Source organism: Odocoileus virginianus, unplaced genomic scaffold, assembly GCF_023699985.2.
Source record: "Odocoileus virginianus isolate 20LAN1187 ecotype Illinois unplaced genomic scaffold, Ovbor_1.2 Unplaced_Contig_19, whole genome shotgun sequence".
Taxonomy (NCBI): Eukaryota; Metazoa; Chordata; class Mammalia; order Artiodactyla; family Cervidae; genus Odocoileus; species Odocoileus virginianus.
This window is the reverse complement of record NW_027224336.1, coordinates 293879-309175: the sequence shown is the minus strand read 5'-3', so window position 1 is coordinate 309175 and position 15297 is coordinate 293879. Positions and strand designations below refer to the sequence as shown.

Genomic DNA, 15297 nt, shown 5'->3' with positions numbered 1-15297 from the left:
TCTGTATTTTAACTAATCTTCTATCATATATACAAACTTTATATATACAGTTAAAGTTTATATGGTGTAGGAAGTTTATTTTTCACACAGAAAGACTTAGACTCCGTAATGTCTCATGTATCGTTGTAATGATTTGTGTCCATGTTTATTACTCTTGGTTACATCTTTGTAGTAATAGCACCCTAAACACATCTTAAGCCTTTTTCCTCCCTTAGAGGTAAATTTCCCCAGAAGGACTTAGAAATGCTGTTCCCTGGAATGAGTGCTGACTTTACAAGTGAGAACTTTTCAGCTGCCTGGTACCTAATCGAGAACCACTCCAACACCAGGTGAGGGTGCGGGCAGTGCCGTGTGGCTTCTCGGGGTGCAGCTCATCGGACGTGGTGGCGCGGGTTTCCCGGTGCTGCTTAGCAGCCCTCTTGACCTCAGGTGCTTGTGAACACATCAGAGTCGCTGGCTCCTTATTTATAAAATGGGATCATTAATTTGAGGAGCCCTATTTCCTTCTACCCTGATGTTTCTGTATGTTTCATTGTTTGTGCCACCTGGTAAAACTTCGGACTCTCAGCTGCTGTCCTGTGTCTGCGTGTGACCCCCTCCCTGCTCAGGTAACAGAGTTCTCAAGTACTGGTCTAAAACAAGGAAGGTACCTCCTTCCTGACCAGAGAGCAAAGGAAGATGAGTTGTTTATCATTTTTCAAAGACTTGACTTAAAATTAGCCAAAAAATAAGGGTCATATATCCAGTTACAGTGCTCCTCTTTTTATACTACTTAAGAGTTTACCCTCTGGGCAACAGTAGATCTGTGACTCTTAATGCAAGACTAGCTAGAACACTTTTGTGTACTAGAAATGTTTGAATAAATGGTTTTATTGTTTAAAATTTGTATCCTTGAAACATCCCAACTTGTTAAAATACATCTTAGAAGAAATTCTTCCTTCACCTATTGGGATCAAAACCATCATAGAAAATAAGAAAAGTTGGTATATACTTAGAGTAAATTTGGCCTGGTAAATTTTTAGAGAAAATGTCTGAAGTCTTTCTTTGGGGAAGATGGTTCTGATTTCACGTCATAGATGTGCTTTTCTGTTACCGTAAGTCAGGATTGATCTCTGTTCTCTGTGTAGTACCATCTTGGCACTCAAGAATATGGTCAACAGTTTATGGCCAGATTTTTCTTAGCTTTAGTGGAAATAAACCTTCTGAAATGCAGAGACCAGCCCATTTTTCTCTGCTTGAGTTATAAAGATGCAGTACGGTCTGTTCACTTAAGTTTGAGCTGCCCCCATGACTCCTGTGAGATCACTGCCAGTGGTGGGGCCTGGTGGTGACGTGCACAGAGGGGATGTCCAGGGGGTCCCGCCACCCACCCCCAGGTGGTCCGGGCCTCTGCCTCTGGGGGCGCTCTTCAGAACTCCTTACCTGGCAAATCCTGTGTTGATTTGGGTCAAGTGTAAGCGTGTCTGCGTGTGTAGTCACTGCCCGGGTCTGACGCGGGAGGGCTCGCAGACCTGTCGTACAGCTGCTGTAACTTGGCGTTTGTCACGTGCAAAGGTTTAGGTCTGCATAAGAATTTGAAAGCTTGGTTTCATCTGATTACATATTGTATTAGTCTGTGTCTCCAGTGTAGGCTTCAGTATTTTACAGTTATCACATTGTCTTCTCATGGTTTCTTCGTTTCACTCCAGTTTTGAACAACTCAAAATGGCGATCACCCACCTGAAGAGACAGGCTAACAAGAAGAGCGAGGGCAGCCTGGCGTACGTGAAAGGGGGGCTCAGCACTTTCTTTGAGGCGCAGGACGCCCTCTCAGGTAGGTGACTCTGCTGGGGCTTCCCTGTTGGCTCCAGTCCTGAGCTTGCAGAGGGCTAACAGGCTGTGATACTGGGGCTGTTTGCACGGCTGTTACTGTGGAGAGAAGTCTCCTCTTGGTGACTGAACGCTGTTCCCATGCACATAGTTCTGTTCCCAATTTACAGACGTGGAAGCAGGCTGAGGGCTTTGGGTCACCTGCCATGCAGTGTGGGTAGGATGTTGTGAAGCTTTTGTCCTTGGATCACACTGCCTCGGCTCAAATTTTGGGTTTGGCTGTATGACCTTGGTCAACTTATTTAATTTCACTGAGCCATGGTTTCCCCATCTGTGAAATATAATATTAGAGCCTCATCACTAGCTTCTTATTGGATGCACATCATGTGTTAGAAACTTATTATGGTACTCTGCTTAAGGTCATGTCTCAATAATGTTTACCTTGCTATTTTTATTACTTTAACTGTGTCACAGTTTTGAATTTGAAATTGTATTTTGGAGATTTACTTTGAAAGTTTTCTTAATGATTCACCTGAGGAAACCTGATTTGCTTTTAAAACTACCTCTCATCAGTAGGTATAAGTTTTTAAATATAAATTAATGATTTCTTGATACTTTATCAAAATCATTCAGACGTATATAAATACTAGCAAAAAAGCTCTAATGTAATTTGCACATCCACAAATTGACATGTTGGTAGATGTTACTAGATAGTTCTTGAGAACCTCCAGGGAAATAATTATAGACTGAGTAGTACATGAATAATATCTATTTTGCCATGTTATGTCCCACGGCTGAAATTAAATATTTTGAAGTTGATAGATATCAAACAGTAATATTTCTATTTTGTAGATGGTGGAACTGAGAAATAAGAATGACTTTCCTGTGGCCAAATGCCAAACATATTAGTAATTTAAGCCTTATTTTTCTTTTTTCATTCAGTCATCTTTACTGCTCAGCCTCCATGATCAGATGCCTAGGTCCACGCACTAGGAGCTGGTTAATAGCGCAGACCTGCTGGGACTTAGGCTGCTGTCCGCTGTCACTGTGCAGCGTTTGTGTTTGTGCTTCTTTCTAGCAGAGAAAATAGAACCATTGTTTGAGCTGTTTAAAAGTGTCTTTTTTGATGTACCATTTTCCCACCCATTAAAATAGTCTACATTTTAACTTGGTGCTTTTTTTCTAGCTATCCATCAAAAACTAGAAGCGGATGGAACGGAAAAAGTAGAAGGATCCATGACGCAGAAACTCGAGAATGTTCTGAACAGTAAGTTTTGTCCTACTACCCAAACTTATTTATGGACTTTATAACAAGCTTTGATATAGTTCTTGGACCTGGTTTCACAGAAAAAGGCAGTTAAGTTGTATTTTGGTATTTATTTCTAAATATCAGTGATTTAATGAATGTAGAGGAGAATAAAAATATTGAAAATGAATGTTCTGGTTCTGTTTGCATTTTATTTATGAGAAATCATCATTTGAGATCAAGCCAGTATGCTTCTTAAAAAGTGAAATTTGCTACCATAAAGGAGGCTAGTACATAAATGACATCATCAAAGGTAAACATTGCTGTGGCAGCAGCCAGGATCACTACTGACCAGCAGCACAGAACAGCACCTTCAAGCATCTGCCGGTGGCAACACAGATAACATCAGCTGCTGGAAGGACAGACACCGAGCTGTCTGTTTGTTTACGCCATGCCTTTTTCCAAAACAGATTTAAGACAGCTGCATTCTTGAGTGTTTCTAACTCTGAGACATTTTGTAAGGATTGTAGGCCAAGAGAAACTGATACATGGAATTCAAGGCTGTATCCACCTCCCCTTCTTTCTGCTGACATATGAACTTCCAGCTACTTACCCTACAGATTTAGAAGAAACTCAGCAGATAAATCAGTCCCTGTTATAATATTAGTAGCTTGAAAGTAAACTGTTGTCTTCACAGATAGAGTGAAACACTTGACAAGGAGCAGTGATGTCCAGGGGACTTTCCTAGTTGTCAAGTATAAGCATGTAGAGCATACAACTTCACCAGGAAGTAGAGTCGAGAATAACTAAAATATTGAAGGCCCCCCAACATCGGCCCTTTAGTGATATCTATAATGTAGGACTGTGATAACAAGTCAGTTTTGTACTTCTGTCTTAGTCCCGTCAGCAGAAGTTTCTGGGCTTTTTTGTAATAATCTGTTCATAAACCTTGGGATCTCTGATAATAAGTGTTTTCTAGAAAGAAGTTTTAATTTGATATAGGCTTTCCTGTAGTAGAATTTGAGTGCTTCGATTTCATGTCAAAATGTATGAGTTTTACAACACTTTAAATATTTTTCTCTCTGTTTTTTTGTATTATTATCATTTTGCCTTGAGATTTTACCTCATTTCTTTTTCTTGTCTGAGTATCCAGTCACCAGCTTTGTTCAAATGAATATAGTCTGAATTCAGCCCAAATAAGCATTTACTAAAGCTGTTTCTGTATTAACATAGTCAGATATTTTAAGGGCTTGGAAGGCTGTTTTCTACTTGGGGATGTTATTTTCCCTGGGGAAATTGCCATCAAACCATGATATCTGTTTAAAAAAAAATGATGATGGTAACTTTGAAAAGGTGATTAGTGAGAACAAGCTGTCTTAGTAAATATCTCATTGTATCTATAGAAGAAAATGGATATTTGTTAAGGTTGGAAAAAATTAAGATCTGTTTTATGATAAGGCCCAGCATAGGGTATAACATAACTTTTTTCTTTTTAGTAGTTTAGGTAATTCTCCCTTGAGACGTGTGGTAGTAAAATTTGCAAGGGAAATTGTTTTACTTTTATTCCTTTATAAGCACAAACTTTTTCTAGAAATGTGTCCTTTTAGATTTCTACTGAAAGCTTGCTCTTTTTTGAGTAAATTGTCTTAACATGAATGTCACTTCTTTGAGAAGTCCTTTGAGATTCAGGACTTCCTGGGGTAAACATTTTTTGTAGAATATATTCCTTTGTAGCAGTCCCTTTTTCCTAGAAATATTTTTCTGTCAGCTGTATGTTGATGTTTGCATTGCAGGATACGTTTGTAGTTCAGGTGAACTTGGCCAACTTTGGTAAGGCTGGCTGCGTCTAGTGTGCTGGCCCAGCGTCCAGTGCAGAGCTGGGAGGCGTGTGACTGCTGCCCTCAAGCAGGTCCCTGCCCAGAAAGTGGGGCCTGGTCACTGCTCTTGAGGAGCTGTGCGGAGATTATACGGGAGAGTGGGGCAGTCTGGTGCGTGACTACACACTAACTTATGAGCGCTTTTCCTGAGTGGTTTTAAATGGAACTTCTTAAGATTTGGGAAATCCTTTTCACTTTAAGTTTCTGAAGGGTGACATTGGCCATAAGAAATGTAGTCCATTTTGTTCAGAATTTACCAGTTTTGAAACCGTTCATTGAAATGCTTGAAAACATGTTCTCACTGATGAATTTCTCATATTTGCTTTGGTATTTAATAATTCCTTCTTAATTTCAAAGCAGTGATGCAGTGATGACTGTTGATTTCTATAGACTCCACATTCCTCTCTCTGTGTTGCTGCCTGTTCCAGGAGTGTACAGCCATGCTGTCCAGTGCTGCTTCTGTGTGCAGCGATGGCTATTGATTTCTGTAGAATCTGCATTCCTCTGTGTGTTGCCTGTTCCAGGAGTGTACCGCCAGCAGCTTCTGTGGCAGTGGAGGTGTAGCTGTCGAGCACTTAAAACATGGCTAGTGTCACTGAGGAACGTAATTTTTAACTTTATTTGAAATGGTCCCATGTGTCCAATGCTGCAGATTAAATAGCGCTGGTTGCAGGGAGGGACGGTGTGGCCCAGGCGTCTGTAGTCGCAGCTGTGACAGCCAGACCTCGGCGCCCCTCAGCCAGGCCCAGGTGCTTCTTCCGCATCCTACAGGTGCTCAGCCCTTGCAGTTACTCTGGGAAGCTTGTTCTGTTATCTTCATTTTATTGATGAAAAAGTTGAGGCTCAGAAAGATGACATGCGTTTCCTAAGTCCCTTCTGTAGTGAGTGGCATTTGTGTCTGATGATCTGACTCCGAGTCTGTGCTGTGAACTGCAGACAGGCTCCGTTGGGTTGGAGTGCGCAGCTCTCAGTGGCCAGTGTTCTCACCGCGTTGCATCAGTGTACGCCTGGTTTCTGGCTCCCCATCCACCCATCGCTCACCAGTCACGGATGCCCAGCTGCCCTCGTGGTAGAGTTGGGGGTGCCCGGTTCCCACGCTTGCCAGTCACGCTCAGACACAGAGCGTGCCTGTGTGTGGCCTCCGCATCTCCCAGAGAGAAACTCGCAGGAGGATATGGTCCGCAGAGATGACCATGTGCCTGCACAAGGAAGAGGGGTTCAGAGCCCATCAGCTTGGGGTGTAGACAGGTTGCGGTGGGGTGCTGTCACCACGTGGGAGCCCCGAGGAGCTCGGTGAGGGTGCGTGTCCCCACGGAAACCAAGAGGGTATGACGCGGGGCTCACCTGGGGTGCTTGGAACACAGCAGACAGCTGTGAACACTAGCGTGAATCGTTTGTCGGAGCTCAGAAAGGGTGCCTGATACATACTGCAGATTTTATGACAAGAAGAGAAGGCAGGCTATCTTGATAATGTTGTTTACAAAGAAATGAAACACTTGAATTTTCAGTACTTCTAATGTTTTATTATTAATAGTGTACTAAATAAAAATTAGTTTTACTGTTTTTTTCTTCTTTAAAAAAAATTTCTTAGTGGTTTATAACCAACAGCAAGTTTTTAACATTTCAATAAAAATTTTTAGAAGTCACAGAACAAGCGTCATCTTCCAGTTGATTGTTAGGATTGTTTGCTTGGCTCAGCTGCCCCATCCCCGACGCGGTCCTGCACGCGACCCTGCGCTGTCCTGCCCTCAGTGGGCCCAGGTGCACCCCTAGTCGGGGGAGCCACTGCAGTTCAGTAAGCGGGATATGAGAGGTGAGGCTGTGGGTTGAGGGGTCTGCTTGTGAGGAGCTTTCTATGCAATGTCGTGGAGTTTGTCTATTCTGAGGCTACTAGTGAGCCCCGGAAGGATTTTAAATAAAGAAGTCACATTGTGAACTTAAACATTCTGCCATTTGTTGAGAATGGACTGGAAGGAAGCTGGGTGGAGACAGAAGAGGAGCCAGGGAGACGTGTGACTGGGGATGTGAGGCTGGTGGGGGCTCAGCCTCGGGCGGGCTGGAGACAAGCGCTAGGTGACTCAGAGAGTGGCCTTGTCACCTCGTTTTGCCCTGTGATGTCTGCTTGTCTGTCCATTTCTGGAGTTTGTTAGGAGAAACAAGACATGTGGCAGATTGTTCAGTCTCTTTGTGTCAGAGTTTTGCTATGAGTTTAACTGTATGTTGAAAAGTTACCTTAAATTTTGTTAGCTTTCCTGTTCCTGGGGTAGATTGCGTCATGGGTCTGGGGGGGAGTCCCAGCTCCCACCAGGCAGAGACGCGGGTTACCGTCCCCTGGGCTGTGGTCTGTGCCGGTGCCAGCAGCCTGAGCAGGACCACAGAGAGTGCGTGTCTGCTTTGATAGACACACTCGAAGTGACCAGGCACCTCAGAATCACCTGGTGTTTTCTGTGGGTGACGGTTCATGGTGCAGGCTCAGGCTTTCCCATCATTGAGGACCGAAGATCCGGGGTCAGTGCTTCAGTGACCCGTCTCCCCATCTTTTCCTCCAGCTCTGCTGAGATACAGTTGACACGGATATTGTGTAAGCTCAAGGCGCGCAGTGTGATGGCTGGATACCCGTGTGTGATGCCGTGTGGTCGCCCCAGTGCTGTCGCTGCATGGAGTGCCGCACGTGTTCTGTGGCGAGAGGGCGTGAGGTTTTCCCAGCGGCAGTGTTGTTCTCTCTACCCGGCTGCCGTGCAGTGGCGTCAGCTCTCTCCCTGAGGCTGCCCGGCTGCACTCCTCCGGCCCCAGGAGCCATGCAGTGTCTGCCTCTGGCTCCATGTGCGTGGAGCCCTCCAGACCCATGCCTGTCGCCCTGTCTTAGGCTGAGGGACATGTCACTGCCCTGCCAGCCCAGCTGAGGCCTCTGTCCTTGCTCTTTATGCTGGGGGTGTCCGTCCCTGAGAGCAGGACACACTGTCCCTGCGTGGGGGAGGGACGGCCTTCTGTCCAGACGGGCCTGGGGCTGCTGTATGTGGTGGCGCTGCTCCAGGGCGTCCTGCCTCGGCTCCCAGAGCCAGCCTGTCCTTGTCTTCTCAGTTGCCCCACAGAGTAAAGACCTCAAGTGGCTGGTGAGCTGCTGCTGATTTTTATCTGCTTGCCCAAATCTTGGCTTCACTGCTTTCATTATTTTCTTACTGTATATAATCATCCAGTCATCAGTTATGAGCTCCAAAAATTTTATTGTGAGTGCAGTAGAGTTCACAGCAGAATGATAATGTATGGACAAAGTGTTTTATAAGTTAAAATCATAATTTCATAACTTAAAATTTGTGTATAAATTAAAATTTTGTATGTATTTCTGTATAATTATAATTTGATAGCTTATAATTTCTGCCTCTGTGATTTCTGTATCAGATATCTGTGTTATTTAATTTTAAGTGGATTTTCTACCTGTGCTTGTTTTCATGCTTTTCAGGGGTGTTTAAAATTATTAGTTAGTATTGTTCTATTGTCTTCAAGATGAAAAAATCTAATTTTGATGTTTTGTACTCCTTCATTGTAGAGAAAGTGCTTGAGGATTTAACATTCACAGCACACACCTAAGTAATCAGCCTTAAAAAATATTCAGTCCTCATTCACGAATCTGTTCATTTATGAAGCCTCAATTCATGAAGTCTATTTCTAAATGATAAATGCTTAATAATAAGTATTCCAAGAAAAATAGTTTTAACCTTAATCAGATTTCCAATATTCATTTACTCATCATTATCTGATTTGGTGGTAATAAGGGAATATATATACTTTTCTCATAGTAGAAATTTAGTATTCTACGTTAAATAACGTGGTGAAAATAGCTATACTGACAAAACAAAGTTTTTATATCAGGCCTTTAAAATTTCAACAGAATTTAAACATTGTTTAGATAAAACAATTATGTTACAAAGACGACTTTTAACACACTCAGGCCACCCACAGTGTGGACTAGAGAATGCGGCATGCCAGCCACCCAGTGAGACTGAGGTCATTTTTTTCATCTTTGCTTAAAGTATAGTCACTAGACCAGATAATGTAGAAACTGTATATGAGCAGTGATCAAACAGCCAAAAAGAGTTTATCCTTTTTCTCCCCTTTCCTTGTGACTAATTAAAAATAATTCACAAGTTGAAAAAGCTTAAGTATTTTTATATACAGTAAATTTTGTTTTAGATAAGCGTTTGTTAGTGATTCATATAATTTGAGGCCTTAAAGTAAAAAAAAAAAAAAAAAATACATATATATATGTAAATATAAAATGTCCAGTTTATGTATCATTTTAAGAAATATTAAGCTGATTTAAGAAATATTCATTAATGATGGTGTGTTAAAATTTGATATTTTATATTGCTTATGTAGTTTTTCTGCCTGCTGCACAGATAATTTTACATAGAAATAGGGTTAGGTTTAAAATACTTCTTTTGAATAACTTCGGAAAAATTTTTCTTCCTTTTTTTTTTAATTACTATGAATACATAGATACTGAATCCAGAGAATTTAACTAGTGTACTTGTGTGTGCACACATCATTTGTATGTGTTTGTTTTAACCTGTTGTCTGAATTAATGAAATAACCTAAGGGTCCATAATGCTGTAAAACTTAAAAGAAGCTAAAATAAATGTAGATTCACATTAGAGAATTTATTTGGGCCTGGTAAGTATGGTTATTCTTAATTGGATACCATTAATTGGTATACACATATGAAAAGACTTAGCAAGGAAGATGGAAATTGTGTTTTAGCAAACTGTAAAAAAAAAAAACAAAACTCCAATATAATTGACTTTTAGAAAAGTCTGCTGAGCTAAGTATCAAGTATAATAGCAGTCTAACATTTTGTTTTTTTTGTCCAGTTGCACATTTTCTGACTAAAATCAGTTTTTATCCAAATTTCTTTTTCTGCTTTTAAAATAGGAGCAAGTAACACTGCAGATACGTTATTTCAAGAAGTCTTAGGTCGAAAGGACAAGGCAGATTCCACTAGAAATGCACTCAATGTGCTCCAGCGATTCAAGTTTCTTTTCAACCTCCCTCTAAATATTGAAAGGAACATCCAAAAGGTACAGCGCCTATTTATGTACCTATGATCCTAGATGTCTTACATTTTAAAGAGTTGTTAAGATGTTTTTTATCTTAACCAAATTAATTAAACTTTACTGACAATCTCCAAAATGTTTCTTTATTTTAAAGGGTGATTATGATGTGGTTATTAACGATTATGAAAAGGCCAAGTCACTTTTTGGGAAAACAGAGGTGCAAGTTTTCAAGAAATGTAAGATTTATTACTTTAAGATTTTCTACTTTGCTTTTATAGGAAAATTGTGGAATGTATTTTGCAAAGAATGTTAACGTGCATTTTAGCTTTTGCTTACATGGTGCCCTTTTTCAAGTGTAAGACGGGTACTTCAGAAGTAACATAATGGAGTTTCTTGCTGACCTGGAGAGAGAACTATAGGATGGCTGGACATTGTTTGATGCTTGGTAATTGTGATGCTACTTAGGTCTCTTTTAGTGAAAAGAATCGTTACAGATATTTTACAGAAATGGAAATCTACATTTTATTCTTCCCTCTTTAGAAAGACGACTAATATATTATGAATTCTAACCCTACTTTAAGCAAGTTTTGAAATTATCTCTTTGGTAGAGTTACAGAAAATAAAAGCCTAAAATGCCTTATTAACTGGGAGAACTATCACCGGACTTGATTAAATCTGTAAAGAAATCCATAAGGACCAGAAAAGTTTATTTCTTGTGATAAGTTTCCATGCAGCACATGCACAGGCTCGCACACTGCAGTCCAGTGAGTCTGACAGGTACACACACCCTGTAACCTGAACCCTGGAGAGGATGTTTCATCACTGGGGCGGATCCCCTCCTGCCTCTTCTCGGTCAGCCCCTCCACCCCACACAGCCAGCCTGCTTCCCATACTTTGATTTCAAATTTTCAGTCTATAAATCATGTAATTCTTTTCATTTTTTAATCAGATTATGCTGAAGTAGAAACACGGATTGAAGCTTTAAGAGAATTACTTCTAGAGAAGTTGCTTGAGACACCATCGACTTTACATGACCAGAAACGTTATATAAGGTAAACCTTCTGCAAGAATTTTGACGAATCACGTATATCTGGGTGATGCTGGACACATCCTGTCGCTCTTACAGAGATTCGGGGAAACTGGGAGAGTGCTGAGACGGCAGAAGGGAAGACAAGCAGCAGAAGTCTGGGGACCCATGTAGGACACCAGGTTCTTGTGTGCACTCAGAGACTGGGGAGCAGTCACCCTTTAAAGGCAAGAGAATCCTGCCAGTTTGGGTGAAGGGAAAGCAGCCTCTTTGCCCCTCTCCTCCTGTCCGCAGGATCTAACCCGGCTGGGGGGCTGCTCCCTGACTGGCTTCGGGGGTGGCGCTGTCCCACAGGGCTCCAGTGCTGCTGGCGGGGTGGGGCTCAACAGCGGAGGGCTCTGAAAGCTTCCAGGCTTGGAAAGGAAGTGGGAATGCTTACTTGGAAAGGATGGCAGTAGCAGCAGAAATGTGGACCCCACAACGTGGTGGGAACTGTGTTGCTCAAGAGGGAAGGAGTTTTAACAAGGGCAGGCGTGGGGAGCTGGGGTGCTGGCTGCTCCCCCATAAGCCACGCAGTCGCTGTGCGGCACCTGGGCCACACTTGCTCCACAGGTCAGGGCCTCCGGCTGTCTGCCTTCACAGCCTGTCTGTGCTTTTCTCCAAGTGTCCCCAGAAGAAAACATGCACTTAGGAATTTTTCTGGCTTGTAGAATCATAGAAATTTAATGCTGCTAATTAACTGTGTGTTGTTATCCAACTGCTTTTTCTTTTTTTTATTCAACATGTAAAGTAACAGAGTTCCAAGAAGGTTAATCTGTCATCGAGGATACGAAGCTGTTTAGCGTCTTGTCTGTGTTCTGCCATGCTGCTTCACTAATAATTACAGTTATTCTGTTACATTTGCTGGTAGGAAAATGACGTTAAACCTTACCGAGTGCAGGATTTCTTCATGTAGTGAATCGCCATTGTGTAGATAACTCATGCACAGTTCCCGTGACTAGTTAACCTACTAGATACCATTTAGAAGATAGTGATATTTTAAAAGGTTCTTTTAAATGGCCTATTTAATGCTTTATTCCCTGTCCTTTCAAAAGGAAAAGAACAAGAATGTCACTGAAAATGTCAAGTAATTTATTTACTTTTTAATCTTTATTTTTGACACTTTGAGACTACATGGAGCAATTTATCATCCTTTTTAAATTAAGGGTTTAGTTATTAGGAAAAACATCACAACCAGGCCAAATATCTGTTGGAGTTTGGAATCTATGATGAGCCATCCTGTGGGCACCAAGTGAGGGCGGAGGCCCTCAACTTTATTATCAGCAGAAGTGCAGTCTCAGCTCCCACGTGTTGGAAGCTCTGCAGGGCCCGAGCTTGTGGCTCAGCCTGTCGCCGTGCGGCTGCTCACTGCTGACTCCAGGTTGAGGCGTTCTCGCGATTCCCTCTCTCCTGCTCTGCTGCTGCTAGCAGCTTGACCAAGCAGCAGAGTGCCACGCACACTGCTTCTTTCCACATCAGTGTGCTTCTCTCCATGGTCACTGTTAGAAATCATGTCTAAGTATGCCTAACGGCTCTAATTCTTAAAGTTTAAAATTTTGAGTCTGTGCTCATTCATAGTTAACATTCCTTACCTTTTTCCCACTAAAAAGCCTTTTTAAAAAGTATTCTTCTGTAACAAAGTTTAAAAAGAAGTAGCAATAATCCGTATCATATTCTAAGCCAAGATCTTTGAAATGAAACTATGTTTTTAATCTACATCCTAAAAGAAAAGAAAGTTACTGGATTAAGTCATTTAACCAGGGGAAAGCTTAACACAAGTTGTACTTTTGAACTGAAGCACTGTAGAGTTTCTGAGACAACAAATTTATCTTTCTTTATAAAACTTTTGTGTAATACCCATTAACACGATGTTAGAAAGAGGATTATTCTTAAACTTTGGAAGGGCTGAAGAGCCTTACAGTTCGAGGGAGTGCTGAGCAGAGGGATGTGCGTGCGTCCGAGAGGAAGGTGGTGGGGTGAGGGGTGCTGTGTTCACTGCTGGTGTGGCTGAGGGTGCTGTGTGAACGCAGGAGGAGGCGCTGCTGCAGGAGCCTTGGGGCCCACACAGCGCCTCCTGTCTGAGGAGAAGCCCAGCAGGCAGACCGTCCACAGGCGCAGCTCAGTCGGCTCCAGGCCCCGGGAGCAGAGGCCCAGGGCCCACACAGGACCACCCCGCAAGGATCGTGCCCCCTCTTGGAAAACCACCGCCCCCGTTCATCCTGCAGCGGGGAAGGGGTTGTTCCCGAGTGCCAGGTTTTGCTGGTCACCGACTGACTCCTCCTCTGATTAACTGCTGGTTGAGAAGACTGAGTAAGCAAGTGCTCGGCGCTGGAGGACCTGGGAGAGAGGCCCAGATGTGTCCCTGCAAGAGGTCACGCTTGTCACCATTAGTTACCGTTTATTCTTAAACGGAACTTCAGCCCCAAGACAATAGACAGCTTAAGGTTTGGGGTAATTTTAAGACAGCAAGTCCAGCTTTTGGAGTTGATTTAATTTGCTTTAACTTGTTATATTTACATATTTCATGAGGGCTAAGTTTTGAATAATATTTGTCAATTTTTCAGCAGAAATCTACCTCAGTTGTGTATCTGGGTTGGGAATTTTCACAAACAAAGAAGACTTTAAATATTTTTCAACCTATTTTAAAACTTAAGAAAAGTGCCCATCTATACTGCATTTTTTTGAGGACTGTCTTCTCATGAATTAGAGTTTAGACTTATAGGTCAGTGTTTGCTGTCACCAAACCTCTGTGTAATACGGTGATCTGAAGTTTCAGTTGCCCTCTTTAGAGCGTATAGAAAGCAGGGTCACACTGCCATCTCGTGGCCGTGTGTTTCAGACCAGAGAAGAAAATCATCAGGCGGAGGACTCTGCTGGTGTTTCTTGTGTGACGGAGAACTAAGTCGGAGCACTGTGATCAGGACCACTGCACACTTGTCTTTGTCATCTTGGTCGTCTTCTTATAAAGTCCTAGCATTTTAAAATGTACTTTTATTGTTAATTGCATGCAAGGAAATTTGAATATGTTTCATTTAGAACTGAATATTAGAGAGTAAGGATTGACGAATGCTTTACTAGTTAACAAAGTTTTAGGTATCCTTAAAAGCCGTGACTTTAACACATGCTGGCTTTCGTTTTGACTTTATGGCTGTGCAGCAGAAGCCAACTCGGTCAGCCGTGGCCTTGCCGTTTCAGGTACCTGTCCGACCTCCACGCGCCTGGCGACCCTGCGTGGCAGTGTATCGGGGCCCAGCACCGGTGGATCCTCCAGCTCATGCACGGCTGCCGGGAGGGCTGCGCGCGGGACCTCAAAGGCAAGGCCTCCCTGGCGTCCTTCTCGGTCACTCGACATGCTCTGGGGGACTTGACTGAGGGGGACTCATGCTCATCGTGCCCGTGCCACCCTCCCCACCCCACCTTAGCATCCTTCCTGAGCCGGGGACTGAGGGGCGTGGGGTAAGCCTCAGCACGCCTGTCTCGTGGGAGACTGGCTGTGTGGGCAGAGCTTTGGGCAGGGGACAGGAGCTCCAGCGGAAGTGACACAGCATGTAGGGATGGTACTTGTGTCCATCAGCAGGCACGTGCCTTCGCCACTCCATCAGCTGCCTGTTGAGCTCTTCTGCGCACCAGGCCCTGAGCCGAGTCCACGGATGCCCTCCCCTCTCGGTGACGCTGGGTTTGGGAGGAGAGTGAGGCGGCGAGAGAGCGGTGCTGGTGCAGAAGGCGGCGCACAGGGAGGACTCAGCGTTTGTTGACAGTCTGTCGTGGGTTAGCTGGCTTGGATTTGAGTGTTCTCTAGCTGTGAATCAGTTTTTTTCTATTCTTAATGTTTAGGAAAACCCAAATATCTCTTTCCTGATGCCATATCCAGACTCCTATTGTGTCATTACTTATTTTATAGTTTTAACCAGTGAAAACATCAGACAGCACACACAGTCTGAGGTCCATGTGGGTTTCTGGAGGCCTCAGTTTCTTGTGCTTGGAGTCTGCCCGGTCAGGCAGGCTCTCACCCAGAGCGGCCCGACACAGTCCCCTGATGTTTCTAAAGACTGTCACTCCCCAGCCTCCTCCCCTCCCCTCCCACTGTGTGAGCCTCTCGTGGTGGGGTCCACACGTCAGTGGCTTCGCAGCTTCCGGGTGCCTCTGGTGCGGCAGGGCCGGCAGACACCGTGGTGGACGCGTGCTCGGGACTGAAGCGCTGCGCTGAGCAGACCCGTGCGGTCCCCAGCCCCCTCCCCTCCCCTCCCA

General features: G+C 43.5%; 1 protein-coding gene across 4 annotated transcripts in view; it reads left to right on the top strand.

Moving 5' to 3' along the window:
- Positions 1-15297, top strand: part of EXOC2 (exocyst complex component 2) — a 118486-nt gene that overhangs the window by 38280 nt on the left and 64909 nt on the right. For all 4 annotated transcript variants that reach the window (XM_070464149.1, XM_020884222.2, XM_070464151.1 and 1 more), the window contains exons 5-11: positions 216-329; positions 1689-1813; positions 2996-3076; positions 9862-10007; positions 10138-10219; positions 10933-11035; positions 14245-14363. In XM_070464149.1, the coding sequence (XP_070320250.1) occupies positions 216-329; positions 1689-1813; positions 2996-3076; positions 9862-10007; positions 10138-10219; positions 10933-11035; positions 14245-14363 (770 nt within the window). The remainder of the gene's footprint in view (positions 1-215; positions 330-1688; positions 1814-2995; positions 3077-9861; positions 10008-10137; positions 10220-10932; positions 11036-14244; positions 14364-15297) is intronic.